The 23240-nt window shown below is 36.9% G+C and overlaps 1 protein-coding gene across 2 annotated transcripts in view; it reads left to right on the plus strand.

The window, feature by feature from the left end:
- LOC134529387 (facilitated trehalose transporter Tret1-like) overlaps positions 1-20009 on the plus strand; it is a 50528-nt gene extending 30519 nt beyond the window's left edge. For both annotated transcript variants that reach the window (XM_063363401.1, XM_063363402.1), the window contains exon 3: positions 18127-20009. In XM_063363401.1, the coding sequence (XP_063219471.1) occupies positions 18127-19170 (1044 nt within the window). In that variant the 3' untranslated portion in view covers positions 19171-20009. The remainder of the gene's footprint in view (positions 1-18126) is intronic.
- Positions 20010-23240: the final 3231 nt, after the last annotated feature.

The following is a 23240-nucleotide window of genomic DNA, read 5'->3' on the forward strand; positions in this document are numbered from 1 at the left end:
TTTAATGAAAAAAGTTCAAAATTCATCAAAAAATTAACTTATTAAAATACTGATTGATTATATCGATTCCCGTCCTTGGTTCGAAACCAGTAAGAGCAAAAAATAAGAAAACAACAGATCCTTCCTCCACAGAAGATACGTAGACTGATCTCACACCACCAATACCAAAGTGTATATATATAGATATATATAACTTATATATATATATATATATATATATATATATATATTCAACTGGTATGATGTCATGTCCGCCACCTTGTCTTCGTCCCCTGGAGACCGAAATCTTGTTTTCGTCTGCTAGTGTGCTAGCACCATGTTAGTATAATTTTAAATTCTTCATACCTTAGACCTCGACTGTTATTGAACTTTCACCATTACCTTGAAATTTGACCTTGACCTTGAACTTTGACCTTCAATTTTAAATTGGTACTTGACCTTGAAATTTGACCTTGATATTGAAATTTGACCATGACCCTTAAATTTTACCTTAAATTTGAAATTTTACCTTAAATTTTAAATTTTACCTTGACCTTGAAATTTAACCTTGATTTTGAAATTTGACCTTGACCTTGAAATATGACCTTGAACTTAAACTTTGACCTTCACCTTTAAAATTGACTTTGACCTTGAAGAACATCATGGATCCGACAATCAATGTTCAGTACATGCTATCAGGAGCTACCACCTGCTAGAGGTCATTGCCACCATCTTTTTTTCGTCTGCTGGAGGACACCATCTTGTGTGTGTACTCGTCTTATAGAGTACATTACCATCATGCTAGTTTTATTCTAATCTGCTAGAATGCAGTAATCATTTATTATTATTACTGAGATGCCCGCCATTTTGTAATTTAGGCGCCATCTTGGAATCGTGTAATTATTTAGCTATAAATTCGGGGAATAAAGAAAAAATTCATTAAATAAATTTGCAATTAATATACTTATTGATTCGATCGATTCCTCTCCTTGGTTATATCCCTGGATGATGCAAAACATCTTTATTTTATATAAAAAATAATAATTTCAAAAAATTATGTTCAAAATCCTAAAAGAGGCTTAAAATAAACTACTACCATCATCCTATTGGGCATTACGACTACCATCTTGGATATTTGTATTTATTGACATAAATTCGGGAAAAATTCCAAAATTCACCGAAAAAATAAATCACTAATTTAAATATTGAATCTATGGATTCCTGTCGTCGGTTTGCTTCTTGACCAGTGACAAGTGTAAATAAATAATAAATAAATTTTATATTTTGGTTTCCATTACCTTTCGCGGAGTTTATCAATCATTCACTCTACGAAAAACAACTCAAGACAATATACGACAATGAACGACGAATTATATATGTTGCCGATAAACCTAACATAAAAGTCTAGTTTTTCGATTCTTAGAAAAACCTTTAAACTGTCCATGTACAAAGCCATCATCCATACATATAGACGAATCGTTTTGGACCGCGAGGCCGGCTCATAAACAATGTCAGACCTATAGACCAGTTATTTCAGAACCTCACGACCTTCTTCATCGTCAGATAATTATATTCAATATAACCAACGTAACATGTTTTAACACTTACAAGAGGACCAAGAATCCCATCACAATGGCAGCACATTTTGGAACCACAATCAAAAAGGCAGCACATTTTGCAAGCACAATCAAAAGGCAGCATATTTCGGAAGCATAATCAAAAAGGCAGCACAATTTGGAAGCACCATCAACAAAAAGGCTGTACATTTTGGAAGGACAATCAAAAAGGCAGCACATTTTGGAAGCAAAATCAAAAAGGCAGCACATTTTGGAAGGACAATCAAAAAGGCAACACATTTGGAAGCGCAATTAAAAAGGCGCAACATTTTGGACGCACTGTCAATCAAAAGAAAGCAAATTATACAAAACGAAAGCTCTTTTAACGAAAAGGAGGTACATTCTCACGTACATTCAACTAGGTAGGATGCGATCGTCAATGTTAAGTTAGGATATAATGTCTCCATCAGTCTATGAATCCATCAGTTTTTAGTTTCATAAGTCACTGGCTCTAATAGTCATTCGCTCCATCAGTCATTGACACCAACATCTCCAACCACTATAAATGCTCAAAAGCTCTAACAGCTACAAATGCTCCATCAGCTCCAAATGCTCCAAAAGCTTCAATGCTCCAACAGCTCCAAATGCTCCAAATGCTCCAACAGCTCCAAATGCTCCAAATGCTCCAACAGCTCCAAATGCTCCAAAAGCTTCATCGCTCCAACAGCGCCAAATGCTCCAATGCTCCAACAACTCCAAATGCTCCAACAGCTCCAAATACTCCAGCAGCTCCAAAGTTCCAAAGTTACATCAACTACAAATGCTCCAACTGTCTACGGCTCCAACAATCAATGATGTCAAAAGTATTTGACTCCAAATAGTCTAAGTCCTTGCGCTATTTGACTAAAAGATCAAGAGGCTACGAAGCTACGATACTACAGAACTGCATGCATACATGAGTACTTGACTACGAAGCTACACATCTACATGGCAACAATTACTGCATCTGTCTTCATCGGAATTTTCTCTTTTGCTCCAACTGCTCAAACAGCATTATGTTATAAGATTTCAAGGCTACTTGGTTACGTAGCTACAAGTCTACGAGGCTCCAAGGCATCATGACTACGTGACTACGAACCATGTGGTTACGAGACTATGTGATTGCGAGTCTACATGGTTGCGTGATCGCGAGGCTACAAGACTTCGAACCTTCCAAAACACAAGGTTACGTGATTACGAGGCTACAGGACTACAAAGCTTCCAGAACACAAGGTTACGTGATTTCAAGCCTACTTAAATACGTAGGTACAAGTCTACGAGGCTCCAAGGCATCATGACTACGAAGCTTCCAGAACACAAGGTTACGTAACTGCGAGGCTACAGGACTACGAAGCTTCCAGGACACGAGGCTACATGGGTACGAGACTATATGACTCTAACTGACTACAATAGCACCATTCAGTGGTGAGAGTTAATATATCTCTTGCAAAATAACCGGTTTAAATTAGTGTTTATTATTGTCAACAGATGACACCACATGTTGCTTACAGGTAAATATTATTTAGTTTTTTTATGTGGGATGCGGGATGCTCACTTACGATCGCAAAAGAAGGATGGCTTCGCTAGACACCAAGGAGAAGGAATTTCTTGCATATTAGTGCTTCAAAGATGTCTCATGGTATATTATTTGACCGAGTAATGGTTTATTTTTTAATCCCACCTGATAAAAAAAATTGTTAGTGCTGATTTAGTAGCAGAAATTCACGAATTAAATGTAACTTCAAATAAAATGACATGTCTCATTTGGTAAAAAATACTTCATAGAGAGCAGTTTCTTAGAATAGATAGAAGGACTTGAAGATACCACAGAAATAATCAGGAGCACACAGAGTAAACCATCATCATATTAACAAGAATAATCAGGAGCAATGGTATTGACAAGAATAATCGGGAGCACACGGAGGAAACCATTACACTTTTCTTTGCTATCATAAAATAACAGTTAACATATGTAATAAATAAAAATAAATAATAAAAATTTTAAAATGAAAAAAATTACAAAAAATACATAAACAGATTCTGCTAGCTTGTGAACTTCTAATTGTTGAGCCAAGATAGTGTTCTAGTAAAGGCAACATGTGGTGTCATCTGTTGACAATAATCAACACTACTTTAAACAGGTTATTTTGCAAGAGATATATTAACTCTCACCACTGAATGGTGCTGTTGTAGTCAGTTAAAGTCATGTAGTCTCGTACCCATGTATCCTCGTGTCCTGGAAGCTTCGTAGTCCTGTAGCCTCGCAGTTATGTAACCTTGTGTTCTGGAAGCTTCGTAGTCATGATGCCTTGGAGCCTCGTAGACTTGTACCTACGTATTTAAGTAGCCTTGAAATCACGTAACCTTGTGTTCTGGAAGCTTTGTAGTCCTGTAGTCTCGTAATCACGTAACCTTGTGTTCTGGAAGCTTCGTAGTTATGTAGGCTCGTGATCACGTAATCATGTAGACTCGCAATCACATAGTCTCGTAACCACATGGTTCGTTATCATGTAGTCATGATTCCTTGGAGCCTCGTAGACTTGTAGCTACGTAACCAAGTAGCCTTGAAATCTTATAACATAATGCTGTTTGAGCAGATGGAGCAAAAGAGATAATTCCGACGAAGATGATGCGGCAATTGTTGCCATGTAGATGTGTAGCTTCGTAGTCAAGTACTCATGTATACATGCAGTTCTGTAGTATCGTAGCTTCGTAGCCTCTTGATCTTTTAGTCAAATAGCGCAAGGCCTTAGACTTTTTGGAGACAAATACTTTTGACATCATTGAATGTTGGAGCCGTAGACAGTTGGAGCATTTGTAGCTGATGGAATTTTGGAGCTTTGGAGCTGTTAGAGCATTTGGAGCTGATGGAGCATTTGGAGCTGTTGGAGTATTTGGAGCTGTTTGGGCTTTTGAGCATTTGGAGCGGTTGGAGCTGTTGGTGTTAATGACTGATGGAGCCAATGACTATTGGAGCCAATGACTTATGGAACTAAATCTGATGGATTCATAGACTGATGGAGACATTATATCCTAACTTAACATTGACGATCGCATCCTACCGAGTTGAATGTACGTGAGAATTTACCTCCTTTTCGTTAAATGAGCATTCGTTTTGTAGAATGTGCTTCCTTTTGATTGACGGTGCGTCCAAAATGTGCGACCTTTTTGTTGATTGTGCTTTCAAATCTGCTGCCTTTTTAATTGTTCTTCCTAATGTGCTGCCTTTTTGTTGATGGTGCTTCTAAAATGTGCTGCCTTTTTGTTGATGGTGCTTCCAAAATATGCTGCCTTTTTGATTATGCTTCCGAAATATGCTGCCTTTTGATTGTGCTTGCAAAAAGTGCTGCCTTTTTGTTGATGTTGCTTCCAAAATGTGCTGCCTTTTTTATGGTATTCTTGGTCCTCTTGTAAGCGTAAAAATATGTTACGTTAGATAAATTAAATATAAATAGCTGACGATGAAGAAGGTCGTGATGTTCGGAAATAACTGGTCTATAGGTCTGACTTTGTTTATGAGCCGGCCTCGCGGTCCAAAGACGTTCGTCTATATGTATGGATGGCTTTGTACATGAACAGTTTAAAGGTTTTTCTAAGTATCGAAAAACTAGACCTTTATGTTAGGTTTATCGGCTACATATTTAATTCGTTGTTTATTGTAGTATATTGTCTTGAGTTGTTTTTCGTAGAGTGAATGATTGATAAACTCCGCGAAAGTTAATGGAAAACAAAATATAAAATTTATTTGATATTTATTTACACTTGTCACTGGTCAAGAAGCAAACCGACGACAGGAATCCATCTATTCAATATGTAAATTAGTGAGAAATGTTTTCGGTGAATTTTGGAATTTTTCCCGAATTTATAAGTCATTAAATACAAGTATCCAAGATAGCAGTCGTAATGGCTTATATGATTTTGAAAATGATTTATTGAAATTATTATTTTTATATAAAAGTAAGATGTTTTGCACCATACAGGGATCGAACCAAGGAGAGGAATCGATCGAATCAATAAGTATATTAATTGAAAATTTATTTAATGAATTTTGGATTTTTTTCCCCGAATTTCTAGCTAAATAATTACACGATACATAGACGGCGCCAAAATTTCAAGATGGCGGGCAACTCAGTAATCATTACTGCACTCTATCAGGTTAGAATAAAACTTTAATGATGGTAATGCACTCTATAAGACAAGTACACACAATATGGTGTCCTCCAGCAGACGAAAAAAAGATGGTGGCAATGACCTCTAGCACGTGGTAGCTCCTGGTACCATGTACTGAACATAAAATGTCGGATCCATGATGTTCGTCAAGTTCTAAGTCAAATCCAAGGTCAAGTTCAAAGTTTAAGTTAAAGGTCAAATTTCAAGGTGACATTAAAATTTCAAGGTCAAGTTCAAATTTCAAGGTTAAGGTCAAATTTCAAGGTAAAGGTCAAAGTTTAATGCCAACAGTCGAGGTAAAAGGTATGGTGAACAGAAAATTATACTAACATGGCGCTAGCACACTAGCAGACGAAAACAAGATGATGGCCTCCATTGGACGAAGACAAGGTGGCGGACATGACGTCATCCCATTTGCCGATATATACATACGTTGGTATTGGGGGTGTGAGGTCAGTCTAGGTAATTTCTGTGGAGGAAGTATCTGTGTTTTTTTTATTTGTTGCTCTTACCGGTTTAGAACCCTGGACAGGAATCGATTTAATCAATCTGTATTCTAATAAGTTAATTTTTTGATGAATTTTGACCTTTTTTTTTCATTAAATTCTGACAATAAATAAAGATTTTCAAGATGGTGTCCATAACGATAATTTATACAGTGGTTAAATTTCAAAATGTCGGGTGTGTTGTAAGATGTTTTTATTACTTTTTATTGAGGTTTTTTTAAATATATTTATAAATTACTGGTTTACTCTCGCCGGAAATCGAATCGAGGACCGAAATCGTTTAAATAACTGAATATTTGAAGTAGGCAATTTTTAAAATATTTTTTGTAATTTTTTCGGAAATTCTAGCATTGAAATTACGGATTTTCAAGATGGCAGCCATAACGAAACAAGCAACATTAATAGGATCCAATAAGGCGGTCATAACGTAAATTATAACGATGACATCGTACTCAACCAATATAGCGTGCGTAACGAAACATGCAACATTTATAGAATCCAAGATGGCGACCATAACGATAAGTGCACCATTGGTTTTTAAGTAATATTTTATTCAATTGTTATTATTAAATTCGATTAATTAATTTTTTAATGATTTTTAAATTTTTCCCTATTTTTTCGCATTAAAATTACGGATTTTCAAGATGGCTGCCATGACGTCATACTAGGTGACGATATATATATACTTTGACATAAGTGGTGGGGATTCAGTCTTCCAGCGGCTTTCTTGGAGGAAGGTTCGGTCGCCATTTTATTATTATTTTTGCCCTCACCGGGTTCGAACCGAGGACTCTTAAAAGTAAGTTTTTTTAATATTTTTATTAAAATTTTATTGATTAATTTTTTATATATTTTTTTCATTAAAATCAGATAATTAAAAAATATTTTCAAGATGGCGGCCGTAACGGAAATTGCAACGGTGACGTCATACTCTTAGATGACGTCAGGGGCTTAGAGCGGCTAGCTCTTAGGACTTTTAAGCCGCTGTTAGGATTTTGTGTTTTTTCTAAGGCAAAAGACTTTTGAGTTTTTTCGAAATACTAATTTTTTAATTAACAAATTTTTTGAGATTTTTTTATTTGATTTGTTTTCCAAAAAAATGGAAATTTTGGCGAATTTTGAGGAATTTTGGGTAAATTTTTGCAAATTTAGGCAAATTTAGATGTTCAAAGGTCTAGGTCAAGGTCAATGGTCAAGGTCACGGTCATCCAAGATGGTCGCCGTAACGTGAGAATCCAAGATGGCGGACCGTTAATAATAATCCACGCGCCAGCGCCAGGGCTCGGACTGGCTATCCTATACTACTCTTTTTAAACTTAAACATAAACCGCGCGCTTTCACTAATTTACAAAGGTAATGAATGTTCAATTTTATCAATAACGGGCTGAACCCCTTCGTCCAAAGTAGGCGCTACTTCGTGCGTGCATGCGCAAATGGAAAGGTTTAAGCTGCTACATTTACAGTGCAGTGTGTAACCGTAGCAAGAGCTGCTCCCATTTAGCGGGTTGGACCTTAGATACTTTAAAAGTTCCAAGTTGTGCCTTAAGGGTAGCCTAAGATTCACAGGTCTTGATCGACACGCATTTTCGTTTTTTTTTTCTGTTGTCAAAAAATTCATTGGAATACAAACAGTATAAACAATTCAATCACACTTTAACCCACGCATATGATTTGTTTTGTTTTTTATCCAGTGCTTTAGAGTACTCATAAAATGTCAAAAGATTTTGTTTTTCCTGCAATTCTACGCAATTTTCAGGTCAAGTTTTATGATGATTGGTTACAAGACTATGTTATTCCATTTACACATTGTCAAAATATGCTTATGTAGTCTGTAAAACTTACTACATATTAATAGTGAAAGTTATTTAGTTTGAAGTTCTTTGTGGAGGTTCAGTTTATTTTCAAGAGCGCACACACATTTATCTGTTGGTGTAGCAGTTGACTGCATTTAAGTGAGAATATTTAAATGTGTTTTTTGCCAGAGCTGAATTATTGAGGTGAGTGGACTTAATACAATTTTGTTAAAACCCCGGGCACATCAGTATTGCCATTTTACTTATACAACATTGTATTTTACATACCAGTTAAACTTTATGTATTTCAATTTAATTAGCTTTAACCATACATTGCGATAAGTATTTAAAGTGACTATTGTGTTGTACAGCCTAGTCCAAAATATGGAAAGCCTTGAAAAAGGTTTCTGTGAATGAGCTCATTAAAGTGGCTTAGTTAATTATAGAACTATATAGAGTAAATGTTTGATAGTGATGGCTCATTTATAAAAAGTTCCTAAAATATAGTTTGAGTACTTGCTAATGTTGCTTGTTGATCCCACAAAAAAGTTTTGGAATTTATAGCTGTCATAAATATTTCGCATCTATAATAAATCATAAAATATAATATACATAATACAGTACTGCAAAAATACCTATCGGGTAAATTTCCCATAACATACATTAATGTAAAACATTAACAATACACAAAAAATTTGTAAAAATGCACATTTATTGGGGTCTTCAAAAATAATGATTAGCGTCATACTACATAAATCATTATCTTTCACTAAGAAATGAAATGCAGCATGAATTCGTTAAAGTATTTAAAAAAAATTCAATAACCACTTTAAAAATTAGTGAGTAGTCTAGATCCCAATTCTATTAAAATACTGATAACGTCATCAATATGGCATCACTTACGTCACTACCACCCCTATATTTTGTCGGGACAAACACAGGAATGTGGGGGTTTTGGGCGGGGAACTATGAACACAACATTTTCACATAATTAATATTTTGATGATTATACTTTTTTTCTCTATTGTAAACTAGACTTAAATCCTCTCACTCTAGTCTATTTTGCAATACCGATATTTCATTGTCAAATAAATGATGCCTGTAGACTTACACATTATGGTGGTATCGTGAAATATAACAGCATGCCTTGTTTATTAGAAAACTTCTTGATACTGAAAAAAATAAAATTGGTGAAAAGTAGTGAATATGAGGAATAAAATGCATCACAAAATAAACTTCATCGGGTGGATATGTAGTCTACTTCGCGATATCGATAAAATATTACCTCGAAACGTCCACTATATAAAAATTAAATACTGGTATTGCAAAATACTCTACCAGGTGGGACTATTTTACTTCACGATACTGATGAAATATTATTTTGAAAAATCCCACTTTCAAAACATTGAAATCTGGTATCGCAAAATAGACTTTACTGGGCGGGACGGTAGTCTAATTCACGATACCGTGAAAATATTATGGCAAAATGTTTGTTTCACCAAATTAAATACCGGTATTCATAAACAATGTAGACCTGGTAGAATATGTCTACTTTACGATAACCTTAACCTATATTTCACTTAAATGAAATACCTGAAAATTGCTGCATCTACATTCTCTTCCGCCTAAACACATAAATTACCCAGCTTGTACCATAATAACTGTCAGGTAGTAATTGCATCAGCACAGCCTTGTTGATAACTTCATCAATATCCCTACCATATCGCGATGCTAACGTATATAAATTTTTTATTAACTGACTTACCCTTACATAGCCTTTTGCTCTGTTATTCACGTGAACAGTTGCAAAACTAACCTAACACAGTACTCACCTAACACTTCACATGAAATAAACAAAAAAACAATCCAATTAATAGTATTTACGGTTAATATTTATTTTGTAGATATTAAATTTACGCCAAAATATTGTCATTTCTCCATTAAAGTTTTTCTTTATCCCGAAACACAAACCGCTGTTTTCCTGTTCCCTGCTACCTTTCACAAATCTTTCTCTATGTAACGCCCCTCGTGCCCCAAAATTAGATTATTTTATTTTAATAAAAAAAATCCTAGAAAACAGCTGAGCAAAAATATAAAGAAAGAGACAAGTATTACCAGAGGTGGCACGAGGTGGTGAACAAGACAATTTGATACTCCCTGCACACAAGCAACTTGGGAGCTAGTGGATCGTTTAAATAGAATTACGTTAATAAGAAATAAATAAATAACTATATAAGTTGATAGTTCTATAGGTTTCCTGGTTTATTTAAAAATAATTAAATTAACTCTGTTTGCCATTTGTTTTGGATTCTTTAAGTTTCACAATGAAGGGCTATTAACAAGATATTAAAGTTATTAAAAGTGAGCCGGCCCGATATTATTAAAACAAGTCATACTTTACTTTTAACAACAAATCAAGCACAGAAAAAAAAATTAAAGTATCCTTCCTGACATATTATAGAATGTTACATTCGTCCACACATTACTGTGATTATCGTTTGATTTAAACACTTTCACATATTCTTATTTGTTAAGTTCCCTATGCCACTGCACGCTGGTATTCATTAAGATAAGTTCGTTCGTTGGTTGCAAGGGAGAAGTTATATTTTTAAATATCACCCGGGGCTTCAAAGTTGGACGTCTGGCCGGGATAACGCTCTTCTTAAAGAGACTCGAAGCTCGAGGTCCTGGACAACATGATGGGTGCAATTTCGGCGCCCAAATGTTGAACCCTGTCTGAAACACAAGCCAAATTCAGACGAATTAGACCTGCTTCCAGACAGTCAAACACAGTCGGCGCGAAAAGGCCAACAAACGGGAATTTTATGAAGAAAAGAGACCGAAGTACTCACCAAACAAGGTGTAGCTCCTGGACTCACGAATAGTCTCGCGCAGAAATCCAAAAGGCGCGGACCGAGAATAGCGGAGCTCCGAAGTATATGATCCAAATTATACTTTTTTGAGGGGATTTGTTAAAGTATTTTTTTTAGTATTATTATACAGCATTTTTTATAAGTAGTAATAGGGTATGTATTTTATGATGTATGCGCTGATTTGTGGACGCGGAAGAAACCATGATTTAGGGGGGAAAAAAAAAACAATTTAAATTATGATGTAACTTGTTGCCTAATGACAACGACTGACTGGCTACTTCTACATTTTGAAACTGGGATCACATCCCTTAACACTGCTGACTACATTCCTTATTCAAAAGAGTTCGTCGTCGCCGCGAAATGCCTCTCAACAGAGTGGATGCCGAGATGACGGGGTAAGTAGCCGAAGTCTAAGTGCCGCAATGGCGGACAATGCTCCTAATTAAAATGGGCGCTCGGCCCTAGTGAAAAGAGGGGGAAGGTTCGGCTCTGGGCTGAGAACTTCCGGAGGTGACTGAGGTGGGCGTAACAACAACACATCAGTTGATGCGCCGAAGGACGACCACCGCGCTCTCTACCGGCGGGCACAGAAAGCAACAAACAATCGACTTTTACTGGACGCGAGTGGAAAGCATAGGGCCTTATGGCGCAGCCGGTGCTGCTCTCTGGAGGCCTAAAGGGGAAGGACAGAAGGAGGTTAGCAAAGTCGCCACTAGGTGTCGCGGGCGTTAGCTCCACTCGCTGGCGACAAGTGCAGGAGTTACTGTTTCTACCACTAGATGTCGTGGGTGGTTATATCTGCACATATTTTTTCTGTGGCAAATCGTTCTTGAAGTAGGCCACTGCCTGGCGAGTTCACTTCAGGGCAATGATCCTGGGCCAAATTCTGATAACTAAGGGGGAGGAGCTGGGGGGTTGAGGGTGGACAAAAAACGCAACTAGGCTGGGAAAGAGCGTCCTAACGTGACTTTCTATGAGTGAACCTAAGACGTATGCGTGACGGGAAGAGCTGGTCTAAGCTCGTCTCTGAGAAGTGGTAACAACTCGTCCAGAGCTGTTGTGTGCAAATTTAGTCACGCAGGGAAATAATATTACAGACCACAGACGTGACTGCAAGCGGGAGAAATGTCATACGGGCTGCTAACGTCTTCATTAGACTGGCAAAAGATCAGATTGGTCCCTGAGAAAAGGTGCCTCGGGCCACTGCTGCAAAATTTAACTAAGTAGAGTACACCAGCCTAACAAAGTGTAAATCACCCTTGTGTAACCAATAAATATGAAAAACAAGATTTCCAAAAATAATTTAAAATTATAATATAAATAAAAAACGTGCTGAAATACCTAATTTCCGGCACATCTACACTTAATCATTATATTAATTATAGTAAATAACAACGATCTTGCGCTTTTCCTTTGACTAGTAAACTTAGTTCTACACATATACTATAAATTTCATAATATCTACTTAATATTTATTGTGTACATAATTATTTATTCACTCCATAAAAATATTTATTTTCTGATTCATTTACTCCACCTCGTACCTATATCTCTCAATAACTCACATTATCCAAGGTAGTTAAATCACACTATCATTCATCTTTATTTCATTGCGCTATTTTGGTTTACATTGTTGTTAATATTAAATAATATATATTCTTCATTCTGCAATTCAATCTCATTGGAACTTTCACGATGTCATACATTTCCCCTACTTTATTTCCAACCAATAAAAATCAGATATCATAAAATGAACTTGATGCAAAATTATCCACCATGACCACTTTAACCAAGCTTTAAGAGATTTTTTTTTTCAATTTTCTATGATAGTATCTATTCGATGTTGTTACAATAAGCCGTTACTATTAATGTTATCCAAACGCGACTAACCTGAAGTGAAGAGTATCTGCAAAAATAATTGTGGCTCTATTGGTAGAAAAATGCTAAAGGTGTATGGGTGTACTCTATGTGCCCGCTCCGCTCATGCTCTGTAAATCAGAGTGGAGCAGATTGTCAAACAAAAACTGCGCTAAAGAGAAATCACATGCACCTAAAGGACCCACCTTTGCAGGATAATGAACAAAAATATTTAGGAACAAAAAATACCAAACTCAGGAATGTTTAATATTTCGAAAGTCTTTAAACTCTTAAATTAAGCATGTTTTATAGTTAAAGGTTGTTATGCGTTAGACACGAGACAACTGACTGCATATTGTGTCATGGTTTAAATATTGTACAAATAGTTATCGCCGCCAGCTGGCAATAAATAACGTTCTGCCATTTATTGTCATGTGAAATCTTATTAGTCTAAATAAATTTTGAGACCGTATGACATATTAAATGTATATGAATTTATTATAATAATTTATATTACTATAAACTCTGAAGACCATTAAATGACTTGAACTTGTTATCTAACCTCGACTATTCGCTACGTTTTTGGCAAGAAGTAAAACTTTTTGGCGCATGCAATGCATTTTTACTTAGTTCTGTATTTTTACATTGGTATCCATGTGGGAAAAGGGTAGATGGAGAAAAATGTTGGGGGATTTAGTTTAAGTTATAATAAGCCAACTAAGAATCAACCAATACTTTGGATAAGACATTTTATAACTGTACTCTACATTTCAAATAATGATACTTTTGTATCAAATGTCCATAAATAATGGGAGGTATTTGTAAATAGGTGAAATTTTTAAATTATTCTAACGATATTTCTTACCATAGTTAAAAAAAAGTGCCAGCGTAAACAAAGGCATAAACTCAGTAAAAATAAAATAGGAGCGATTTTAACAATTTTTTAAATGTTATGCCTCATAAAATAAAAATGAGGTAAGTGTGATTTCATCAAGGTAAAATATATCTTAGGACACTTTAAAACATTAGTTTTAAAACTAGATATTTTATCTGCACTAAACATTAAGAAGGTCTGCTCATAACTTCTTCAAAAAATAACATTCTTAAATGGTTATGTTATAAAATAAATCTTTTATGTAACTGATAATTTATTGTGCCTCTTTATTTAGTAAAAATGTTTGGAATAATTCACAAACATTTTTTTCAATGGTTAGTTTTTAGAAATACTCTGAAATTGCACGAGCGAAACCGCGGTCTATTAGCTAGTATTAAATAAGTTTACAAGACCGTTCTTGTGTGTTATTTTTATATTTAGCGTTTTTAGTTCTCAATCTGGTGTATGTTTTCCAATCCAGAGCTCCTTTGCAGTAATAGTTCAAATCACATCGCTAACAGAGTATTTTGTATGAAAAATTAAATTCAATATGTCTATTAGGGTCATAACAAACTGGTAGGCAATAAAATATTGACCTTACGTGCATGAGATAGAGTGACGCTGGCACACTCTAGGAACAAACAGCAGGAATAAAAATGGCGGATATTACATCAACCAAGATGACGACCTCCTGCAGAAAAAAAACTTATTTCGGCTGTGATGTCATCCAAGATGGCAGCCTCCAGCAGATGAAAACAAGATGGCGGTTGTGATGTCATAATCGAAAAATTTGGCTTATACATCATCCAATCTGGGGGCTTCCAGCAGACGGAAACAAGATGACTGCAATGACGTCATACAAAATGGCGTATCTGATGTTAAAATACAAAATTACATAAGGTCTACCGTAACGAAAAGTGCAACGTCTGGGAGTGGTGCATTCGATTTCAATATGGCGGAAATAAAAATATCGGCAGGGGCAAAAGTCAATGGTCTGGTCAAGGTCAAGGTCATCTAAAAATGCCTTATGATACCGCAATCAATCAATGGTGAACCCCTACACACACACACAAACACACACCAAACCCAGAACTCAGGCGCCAGACGTACATTTATAAACAGAATGGGGTAGAATGCAGTCCCTTTTTCCAAGAATTCACTGGAGGGGCTTCAGGGCTGGTAAAAGGGTGGGACATGTGTTGTTAAGGTCGGGGTAACAACGCCGTTTTCATTAGTCACCATGCAGTGGACAGGTTAGCAACGAGACTTTGTTGGGGAGACATTTTTTAAAAACGGTTACACCCTTACCAGATCATGATTGCCCAGGAATTGAGCCCACAAGGATGGGTGAAACGCAGAGATGCTTGCAATGCAATCCCAACAGTTGTACCCCCTGGCACTATTGTGTGGACAAGCGACGTAGTGCATTTTCACCTTAGTGGTACAGTAAACAAGCAAACTTTTCGTACCTGGGCAACAGCAATCCCTCGTGAACTGTACCAAACACCACTTCACAGCCCAAAAGTGACAGTTCGGTGCGCTGTGTCTTTGATAGACATAATTAGGCCTCATTTTTTAAGAAGGAGGCTTAACTATGACTGTGATTTCAGCTCGCTATTGTGATATACTGAAGAAATTTTTACAACGCAAAATGAAAGAGTATGATAGAGAATACGACACAGAAATTTCAACAGGATGGAGCCATGGCTCATACAGCCTATCGTCCATGCAACAATGCGCAAGAAATGTTTTCTGGCCGCCTGATCTTCTTACGAGGGGATGTTCCATGGTCCCCTTGCACCCCTTATTGGACCACCTGTAACTTTTTTTTTCTATGGGGCTTCTTCAAAGCTGCATCTACAAAGTTCGACCTCGAACCCTGGAAGCTCTGATGGAGGGAATTGAGGACGTAATCACTGTAATTCCACAAGATATGCTGGCAAGAGTTGGTTAAAACTTTGTTGAACGGCTCAATAAGTGCATGGCCATCAAGGCCACCACTTTAAAGATATTATCTTTAATAGTTAAGTAAAAAAAAAAAGGCGTAATATGTTATTTTGAAAAATAAAAATAAAAATAAATTTATTTTATCTTAAGCTGTTTTTTTCACAATTCACCCGCCAATTCTGGGATTGCATTCTCCCCACCCTAGCATTGTTCATAAGGCACGAAAATCGCAATATATCACCAACCCTGCAGCTTGAAATTGTTAGACAGTAGAAAATGAATTCTTCCCCGTGCTTCTTTTGATTACTAACTCATTTTCAAGATGAGAACATATGAATTCAATAATTTGATTTAAAAATATAATTTCCTTTCACTTTGCAAAAGTTTATCAAGTAAAAACATGTTGTGTATAATAAAAACCATATCGTTGCCTTCTATCAGCACATAACCTATGTGACTTTAAGATTTTCGGAACACCCCGTTTCCAATATGGAAGGCGGAAACGCAAGCCGAAACGCAAGGAGTTCAAATATGGCCGATTCTTACGTTGCAGTTTTTTTTTTAGAGCCGTGAGTAATTTATAAACGTGTATTTGAAAACGCCATCGTTGAAGTTTTTTCGTCCTGGGTATTTTGCGTTTTTGTGTTTCTTCAGTGGTTTATAATCTCGTTCTAATGGGGTAATTTCATAGATTTAATAGGTTTTTAAATTTGTTTTTAAAATATTTTTCAATTGATGATTTAGATGTAGATAATAGTATGGACATTTTTTTTATAAATTCAATAGTGGCATTTTAAATATTTTCGAAAATCTCATAGAAAAGTTTATTATTCAATCCTAGCATGAAATGTCAGCATTAAATCGGGCAATATATAGTTTCAAATTTAACTTTTATATGTAGCCCTTTACGTGAATTTTTTTGTTTCAAGTATATTATTCATATATTTAAAAAAAAATCAAAACTATTAAACACTCAGTTTAAAAGAAATTTGATAAAACTTAAATAATGTTTTATAGATATCCTAAGAATTAAGACATTTGAGACAAAAGCTAAATAACATCTGTTCTTCAAAAATTTATGCAACACGATTACATATTCTCAGTTCATGCAAGCAACTAAATAAAACACTGACTTTTAATTTTTAACAGTGATATAATTTGTACTTGTTAAATTGACAAAATATTTTTACAGCACTAATCATAGATATATTATAAAATTATTTTAAAGTAAAAATGAAAACTTAAAATTAAAAAAATAATAAGAGCCTAGCACCTTAGTTACCCACGCACGTCGTATCGAACCTTCCAGTGCCGCTTGACCCGGTTCCCATCCGCCTTCTGGCCAGATGCACTCCAGTCTGAACATGTGCTTATGACTGAAAACCCCGCCGATATAATGTCACTGACTAGTAAACTAGTCTGTTTCACTACACGTCTTCCCTTAAGTGATACGCCTAGCAAAGGGTGTATTTCTGTTAGTGATGCGGAACGATAAGGGCGACGCTCGCTGGTGTTTCTAGCATGTAATCGCCTCTAAGTGCGAGGCTCTGAACTGACACACAGTCTGCTCGTTGTGCATAAAGCAACTATGAGATTCAAGCGGGAAACGGGGCATTATAGGGAGGAGAAATAAAGATAAGTTTGTAATTAAATTCCTTTCGTTGGTTTCATGAATTTCTACTAGAAGTTTTAAACCTAAATATTATTCTAAATACGTCCTTTTTTTTTTTTTTTTTTTTTTGCTATTTTCCTTCTCCTAATATCAAAATTTTAAAATGAAACATGGAAAAAGTACTACCATTCCAGTTTTGACATATTTTTGATGCATAGATCTTAAGCTGTTTTAAAATCGCTCGAGTGCTTCTGAAGCTATGCGAACTGTAAGTGAGGCCATCAAGGAGTGCATATCATTGGAAAAAATGTGACCACGACTTTTTAATCAGTATGAATAAGTTAATGAATAATTTTTAGGATCCAATGATTCAAGAGAGACTCCTAAAAAATTATCCAGCAAAACTGCACTGATTTAGAGCAGTTTGAACTATTTCGAATCAAGAGAGTGAGGTTATGGTTTCCGTCCATCGACCCTACAATGGCAGCCGGCACTCGCGAAGACCTGCGACAGTTACCATCCAAGGCCAGTGATAGACTCCGCCCAACGCCGGAGCAGTGCTACCAACAAATAATTAAGATTAGTGGCACTAAATGTTTTGCACCCGTAGGAAATGCGTCTACTAAGGATCTAATATGAAAGAACTGTACGGCCATAGTTTCTTCCAACTGTCCTTTTCATATCCTTTTACCACATGTAAAATTGAAAATTGGTAAAAGCTTTATGACTTACAGCCATGTATAATTCAAATAAATAATTTGTGATTTTTTTATGTAAATGTTAAGTAGGTACAATTTATAAATTAATATGTGCAAATAAAATTTTTCTAAAATTCATTACAAACTGATTGTGTTCCCAGCATGTTATGTTCGCGGCTGGAGTGAGAACCAAGTGAGTGGTGACTGGCTCGCGTGTTGCAGCTGACCCCGCTGTACATCGCGCGCCTCCTGCACGGCATGTGCGTGGGCGTCAGCTCCGTCGTGACGCCGCTCTACAACGAGGAGATCGCCGAGGTGAGCGCGCGCGGCTCGCTGGGCTCGCTCTACGACTGCGCCATGGGGCTGGGCGTGCTGTGGGTCAACCTGGCCGGCACCGTCATGCCCTACGCCTGGATGAACCTCTCGGCAGCCCTGCCGGCCGTCCTCTCCTTCGCCATGCTGTTCCTGGTGCCCGAGTCGCCCGTCCACCTGCTCGCCAGGGGCCAGGACCAGCAGGCGAGGGCGGCGCTGTCGTGGCTGCGAGGGCCGCACCACGACGTCGAGTCGGAGCTCGCCAGCACGAGCAAGCTGGCGCACCGGGGGCAGGGCGTGTCCGCCTGGACGCTGCTGCGGTCCGTCAAGGACATCAACTGCGACAGTCTCCGCAGCCCGAGCGCCAAGTCGTTGCTGATCGTGTCGGCGCTGATGACGGCGCGTCAGCTCTCTGGCATGTACGCCATCACGTTCTATGCCGTGGAGGTGTTCCAAGAGGCCGGCAGCTCGCTGGACGAGTCCACCTCGGCCACCGTGACGGCGCTCTTCGACTTGGGCGTCACCGTCGCCATGGTGTTCAGCGCCGAGCTGACGGGACGCCGCACCTTGCTCACCCTCTCCTGCTGGGGGTGCGCCTTCTTCCTGACGCTGCTCGCGGTCGGCCCGTCGGGCTGGCTGCCCCTCGCCGCCGTCATCGGCTACAACACGGCCTTCTCCGTCGGGCTGGGCCCCGTGCCGTGGTTCATGATGGGCGAGCTCGTGCCCACCGAGGCCAAGAGCTGGGTCATCGGCGTGGTCGTCACGCTCAACTGGCTGCTCATGTTCTTCGTCACGCAGTTCTTCATGAGCACGGTGGCCGCCATCGGCCACATGCCCACCTACCTGTGCTACGCGGCCGTGAACGCGCTGGCCGGCACCTGTGTGCTGCTGTTCCTGCCAGAGACCCGCGGCAAGTCGCTGGACAAGATACAGCTCGAGCTGGGCGGTAACTGAGGACCGCAGCGCCGTTCACCCATTCCCGAAGTCTTGCGTGCCATCGTGATCCACTGTGGATTAAACTTGCAGACCAACGTGGCAGATCTTAGAAGGCTTTTTGCTGGACGAGAAAATTATGCTTGTTGTTAAAACTTACGTACATTGTTAATGCGATGTTTTTAACAGCGCCGTTTGTTTCATATCTAGTTACCTGATGTTTACTCTTCGAATTTTCAACTGTTTGAAACATATTTTACTTCAATACACGTAAACAATCAACTGTTTGGACGAGCATTGAACTTTATGTAGCTTAGCCACGCAGAACAATAATTTTTAGCTAACTACAACATATAATTTATTAATAGTGAATGTTCATATCCACAAATTTTGTAAAGATATTATTATTTATTTTATCCTGAATGTGATAGCAGTTTTATTGGCTTTGTCTTACAATGCAGAAAAACGCTTAAAACTGCATACTTATAATATTGATAATATTTCATGTTCGAATAGATTAAATCAAGCTTTTAAAAAAATTATATTTTTAATATTCTAGCTTTTTTGTTTGTTATATTATTATATGGTGGTTTTACAATGTTAGAAATTTGTGCTAAGGTATATTAGCTCGCTTGACATTGTGAAGCATTTAATTAGGATATAATTAAACTTCAAATACACTCAGTATTTTTCCAAAATTAATGTTTTAACTTTATTTTTACAACAACTTTAATTTTCTTTGATTAATTTCCGTCTTTTTGGTACAGAGTTTTTTATTGTTATAAAATATATTTCCTGAATGACAGTTTTTGAATGTCCATGAATTTATATTAAATTATGATTACAATATTTAATAGAAATTTTTTTATTTTATTTTTGTTTCTCTCATCAAATCTATTAAAAAATATCCAATTTTTTTAAACATTACTGTAAACATGAATCAAATTTTCAGAACGCTTACATGACAATAATATAAACATGTTATTATGTTGCTGCTTCTTATTTGAGAACAAATTAAATATACTACCAGTAGCTAAAATAAGTCATGTTCACTGAATTAACTTTAAAATCCTTATTGAAATTTTTTTAATTTGTTATTTATAATCATTCAGAGTGTATACATTTTTCTTCAGCTAGTGTTTCTTGCTAATATTATTTATGTTCGCTTGTTTCAATTGACATTGACACATGAAATATTAAATTTCAAGTTTTGCGTTCATATATTTTAACACAGAACGATAATATTTTTAATAATACTCTATATTTTTTCTTTAATATATAATAATTATATTGGAGAAAATGGGAAAATTTTAAATTAATCAATATTAGAATTTCATAAGTCTTAAAAAATTTTATTTATCATACTGATATACAGTAAATTTGGCGGTCTAAAACAATTCTTTATCAATACTTTACCCATTATTCTAACAAAATCAAATTTTTCAACTGAATTTCCGATGACTTACACAAAAACAAATTGTGCGTGGAGTTCACGCGCGACAGAAGTGAAACTTTTTGCTTATAATTTACCAATATAGATAAATTACTAATATAATAAATCGAATAAGAGATAATAATTGAGAATAGCCAGGACGCGGGTAGGATCTCAAATGAAGTAACTCTTTTTCACACTCATAAATAAATTGTAGATTCTTTGAATAAAAAATATACTAAACTTTATCTCGTACATTTAAAACAAACATTAATTTTAAATAATTCTTAAACTTGAAGCTTGCTGATAATTAGGTAGTTTATACAACTTAATTAATAGTCCAAATGGACGTGTGTAGTATGAGGTAGGTGTCTGGCATGTGAAAGTGACAACATGGCATACCAATAGGACCTAGCTAAATGATACTTTGTTGAGCCATAGTCATCCACAGCTACACTCCGATCGATAAATATTCACGCCTCTTAGTTAAACTTAACATATTTAGACAATCGTGGGCTCATAATTATAATAAAGTGTGTGATTTAGTTAATAAAATAATAATTCGGGAAAAATAATTACCCATGTCAAATTAAAGAGTGAAAAACATTACACCAGCAGAAATATTTTGTTACACAGCTAAAACAATACTCACATAACACTCTTTAACAATAGCCTACTGATTTACACAAGTAATTAAAATATTAAAACATACATAAAATAACAATATTTTCTTACGAATATGGCCCGTGGCACGGCACACAACAATAAGCTCAAACCACGTTGTGTTGCCCTCTGTCCGAATACTCCCTAAAGTCGGGGTGCCATCAGGCTGTGGCGGTCCCCTACCGCCGTGACCCGCCTGTCCCTGCAGCCTGGCAGGGTTCAACCTGAGCCGCACGCCGCCACGTGGAGCCCGCTCAAGGCTGCTCCAGCGATCACCGACCACACCGACGGTCCCGGAGTGGGGATAGCGCGACGTCCACCCCCAAGAAACAACCGAGCACATTAAGTGCGCAAGTGCGCAAGAGTGCGAGAGCGCAAGAACACAAAAAAGCGAGAGAGCAAGAGGGAAAGAGCGCAAGATTGCAAGTATGCTGCTTCATTTCTACATTTCCCGGTCGTCTCCTCTATCGATTCCCCCACCACGTACCTAAATATTCCCCTCCTCTCCTGGTTCCCCCTCCACATACCAAGCTATTTACCCTCATGCGATCGAAATTTTCGGGATGCTCGAAAATTGTTACCTCCTCAGCAAAGAAGTTTCACTTAAATATTATGCGCGTGGAATCTACGTACGACAGAAGTGAAACTTCTTGCTTTTTAGGTATATATAGAGGTAGATTATTTTAAGTTTCGATCAAACTAACCACATAAAATAGAATGATAATTATAAACTTAATTTCACAAATTAATAACTCTTTTCAAGTCGAATAAATTGTAAATTTATAAAATAAAATAAAATAAATATGGCAGCGTAAATCGTCAGCCGTTACGAAAACTGAGGATTAGAAAAACACAAGCAGCGTTACAAGAATTCCCTAGCATCACTGCTGCGTCATTTCTACCTCTCCCCTTTCGTCTCCCCTTCCGGCCGTTACAACTAGCATATAGCATGGTACGCTACGTATCTACCCCCTTCCTAGACAACTACAAATTCGACCGCTAGCGCATGCCTTGGAGTAGCGTCGCCGCTGACGCACTATCTTGCGCTACTGGTGCGCCCCCCCCCCCCCCCCCCCCCCACCTCGTACCTAACTATTCCCCTCATCCGATCGGAATTTTCGTAACACTCGAAAATTGTTGCCACTTCAGTAAAGAAGTTTCACTTCAAAAAGCGTTAGTTTATTTCAAATCTGAAGTGAAAATGTCTTACTAACGACAACTCAATAAACATACAGTAGTAAAAACAAGACAAACTGTTGTTCAGATCATCAGTAGAGACCTACAAAGCTCGCGTTATTTACTGGCACCAGGCTGAACTCCCATTACATCTACGCAGATAAGTCGGTGTCTTCTGTCGATTGAATGCTTGCTGTCTTCTGTTCAGATTGCGTATGATTGGGTCATGTGAATGTTGTGATGTTGTTGCTGGTTACTTGTCTTTCAGAATGTGTCAAACTACCCATGATCTAAATATAACGTCGTTAAAATGTGTATCTATAGTCATTCTAGCGTGTCTTAAAATAATATAGTGAATTTTGTAGGTTTCTAGATGTATCATGTGAAATTCATTTTATCGTCCAAAAATAATCATAGCCCTTAATTTTTAACACTCTTCTCAACACATTCTAGGTTGTGTCTATCTCTACTGCTCCTGCCCTCTAATATTTCCCTATTTGCTAAGTAAAAAATAAAAAAAAGATTCTACTTTATTCTACTAATACAATATAATACTTAAACTTTAAATACCTACATATTTTTTATAATAATTTTAATTAAATATGAAAGCCAAAGTAGTATTGTTTTAACTCCCTTTTCACACCAATTTATTTACATATTTATTTCATCAATTAATGGTTTATAATGGGATCACTTAAAAATTACTGAATTCGTGATTTTAATTTGGTTCGTGAACAAAATTTCTTATTTAATGATTGGCAAAAATGCAACAAATAAAAAATGAAGTCTTTTGATTTTTTTTTTTTTTTGCAAACTATCA

Source organism: Bacillus rossius, chromosome 2 (genome assembly GCF_032445375.1).
Source record: "Bacillus rossius redtenbacheri isolate Brsri chromosome 2, Brsri_v3, whole genome shotgun sequence".
Lineage (NCBI taxonomy): Eukaryota > Metazoa > Arthropoda > Insecta > Phasmatodea > Bacillidae > Bacillus > Bacillus rossius.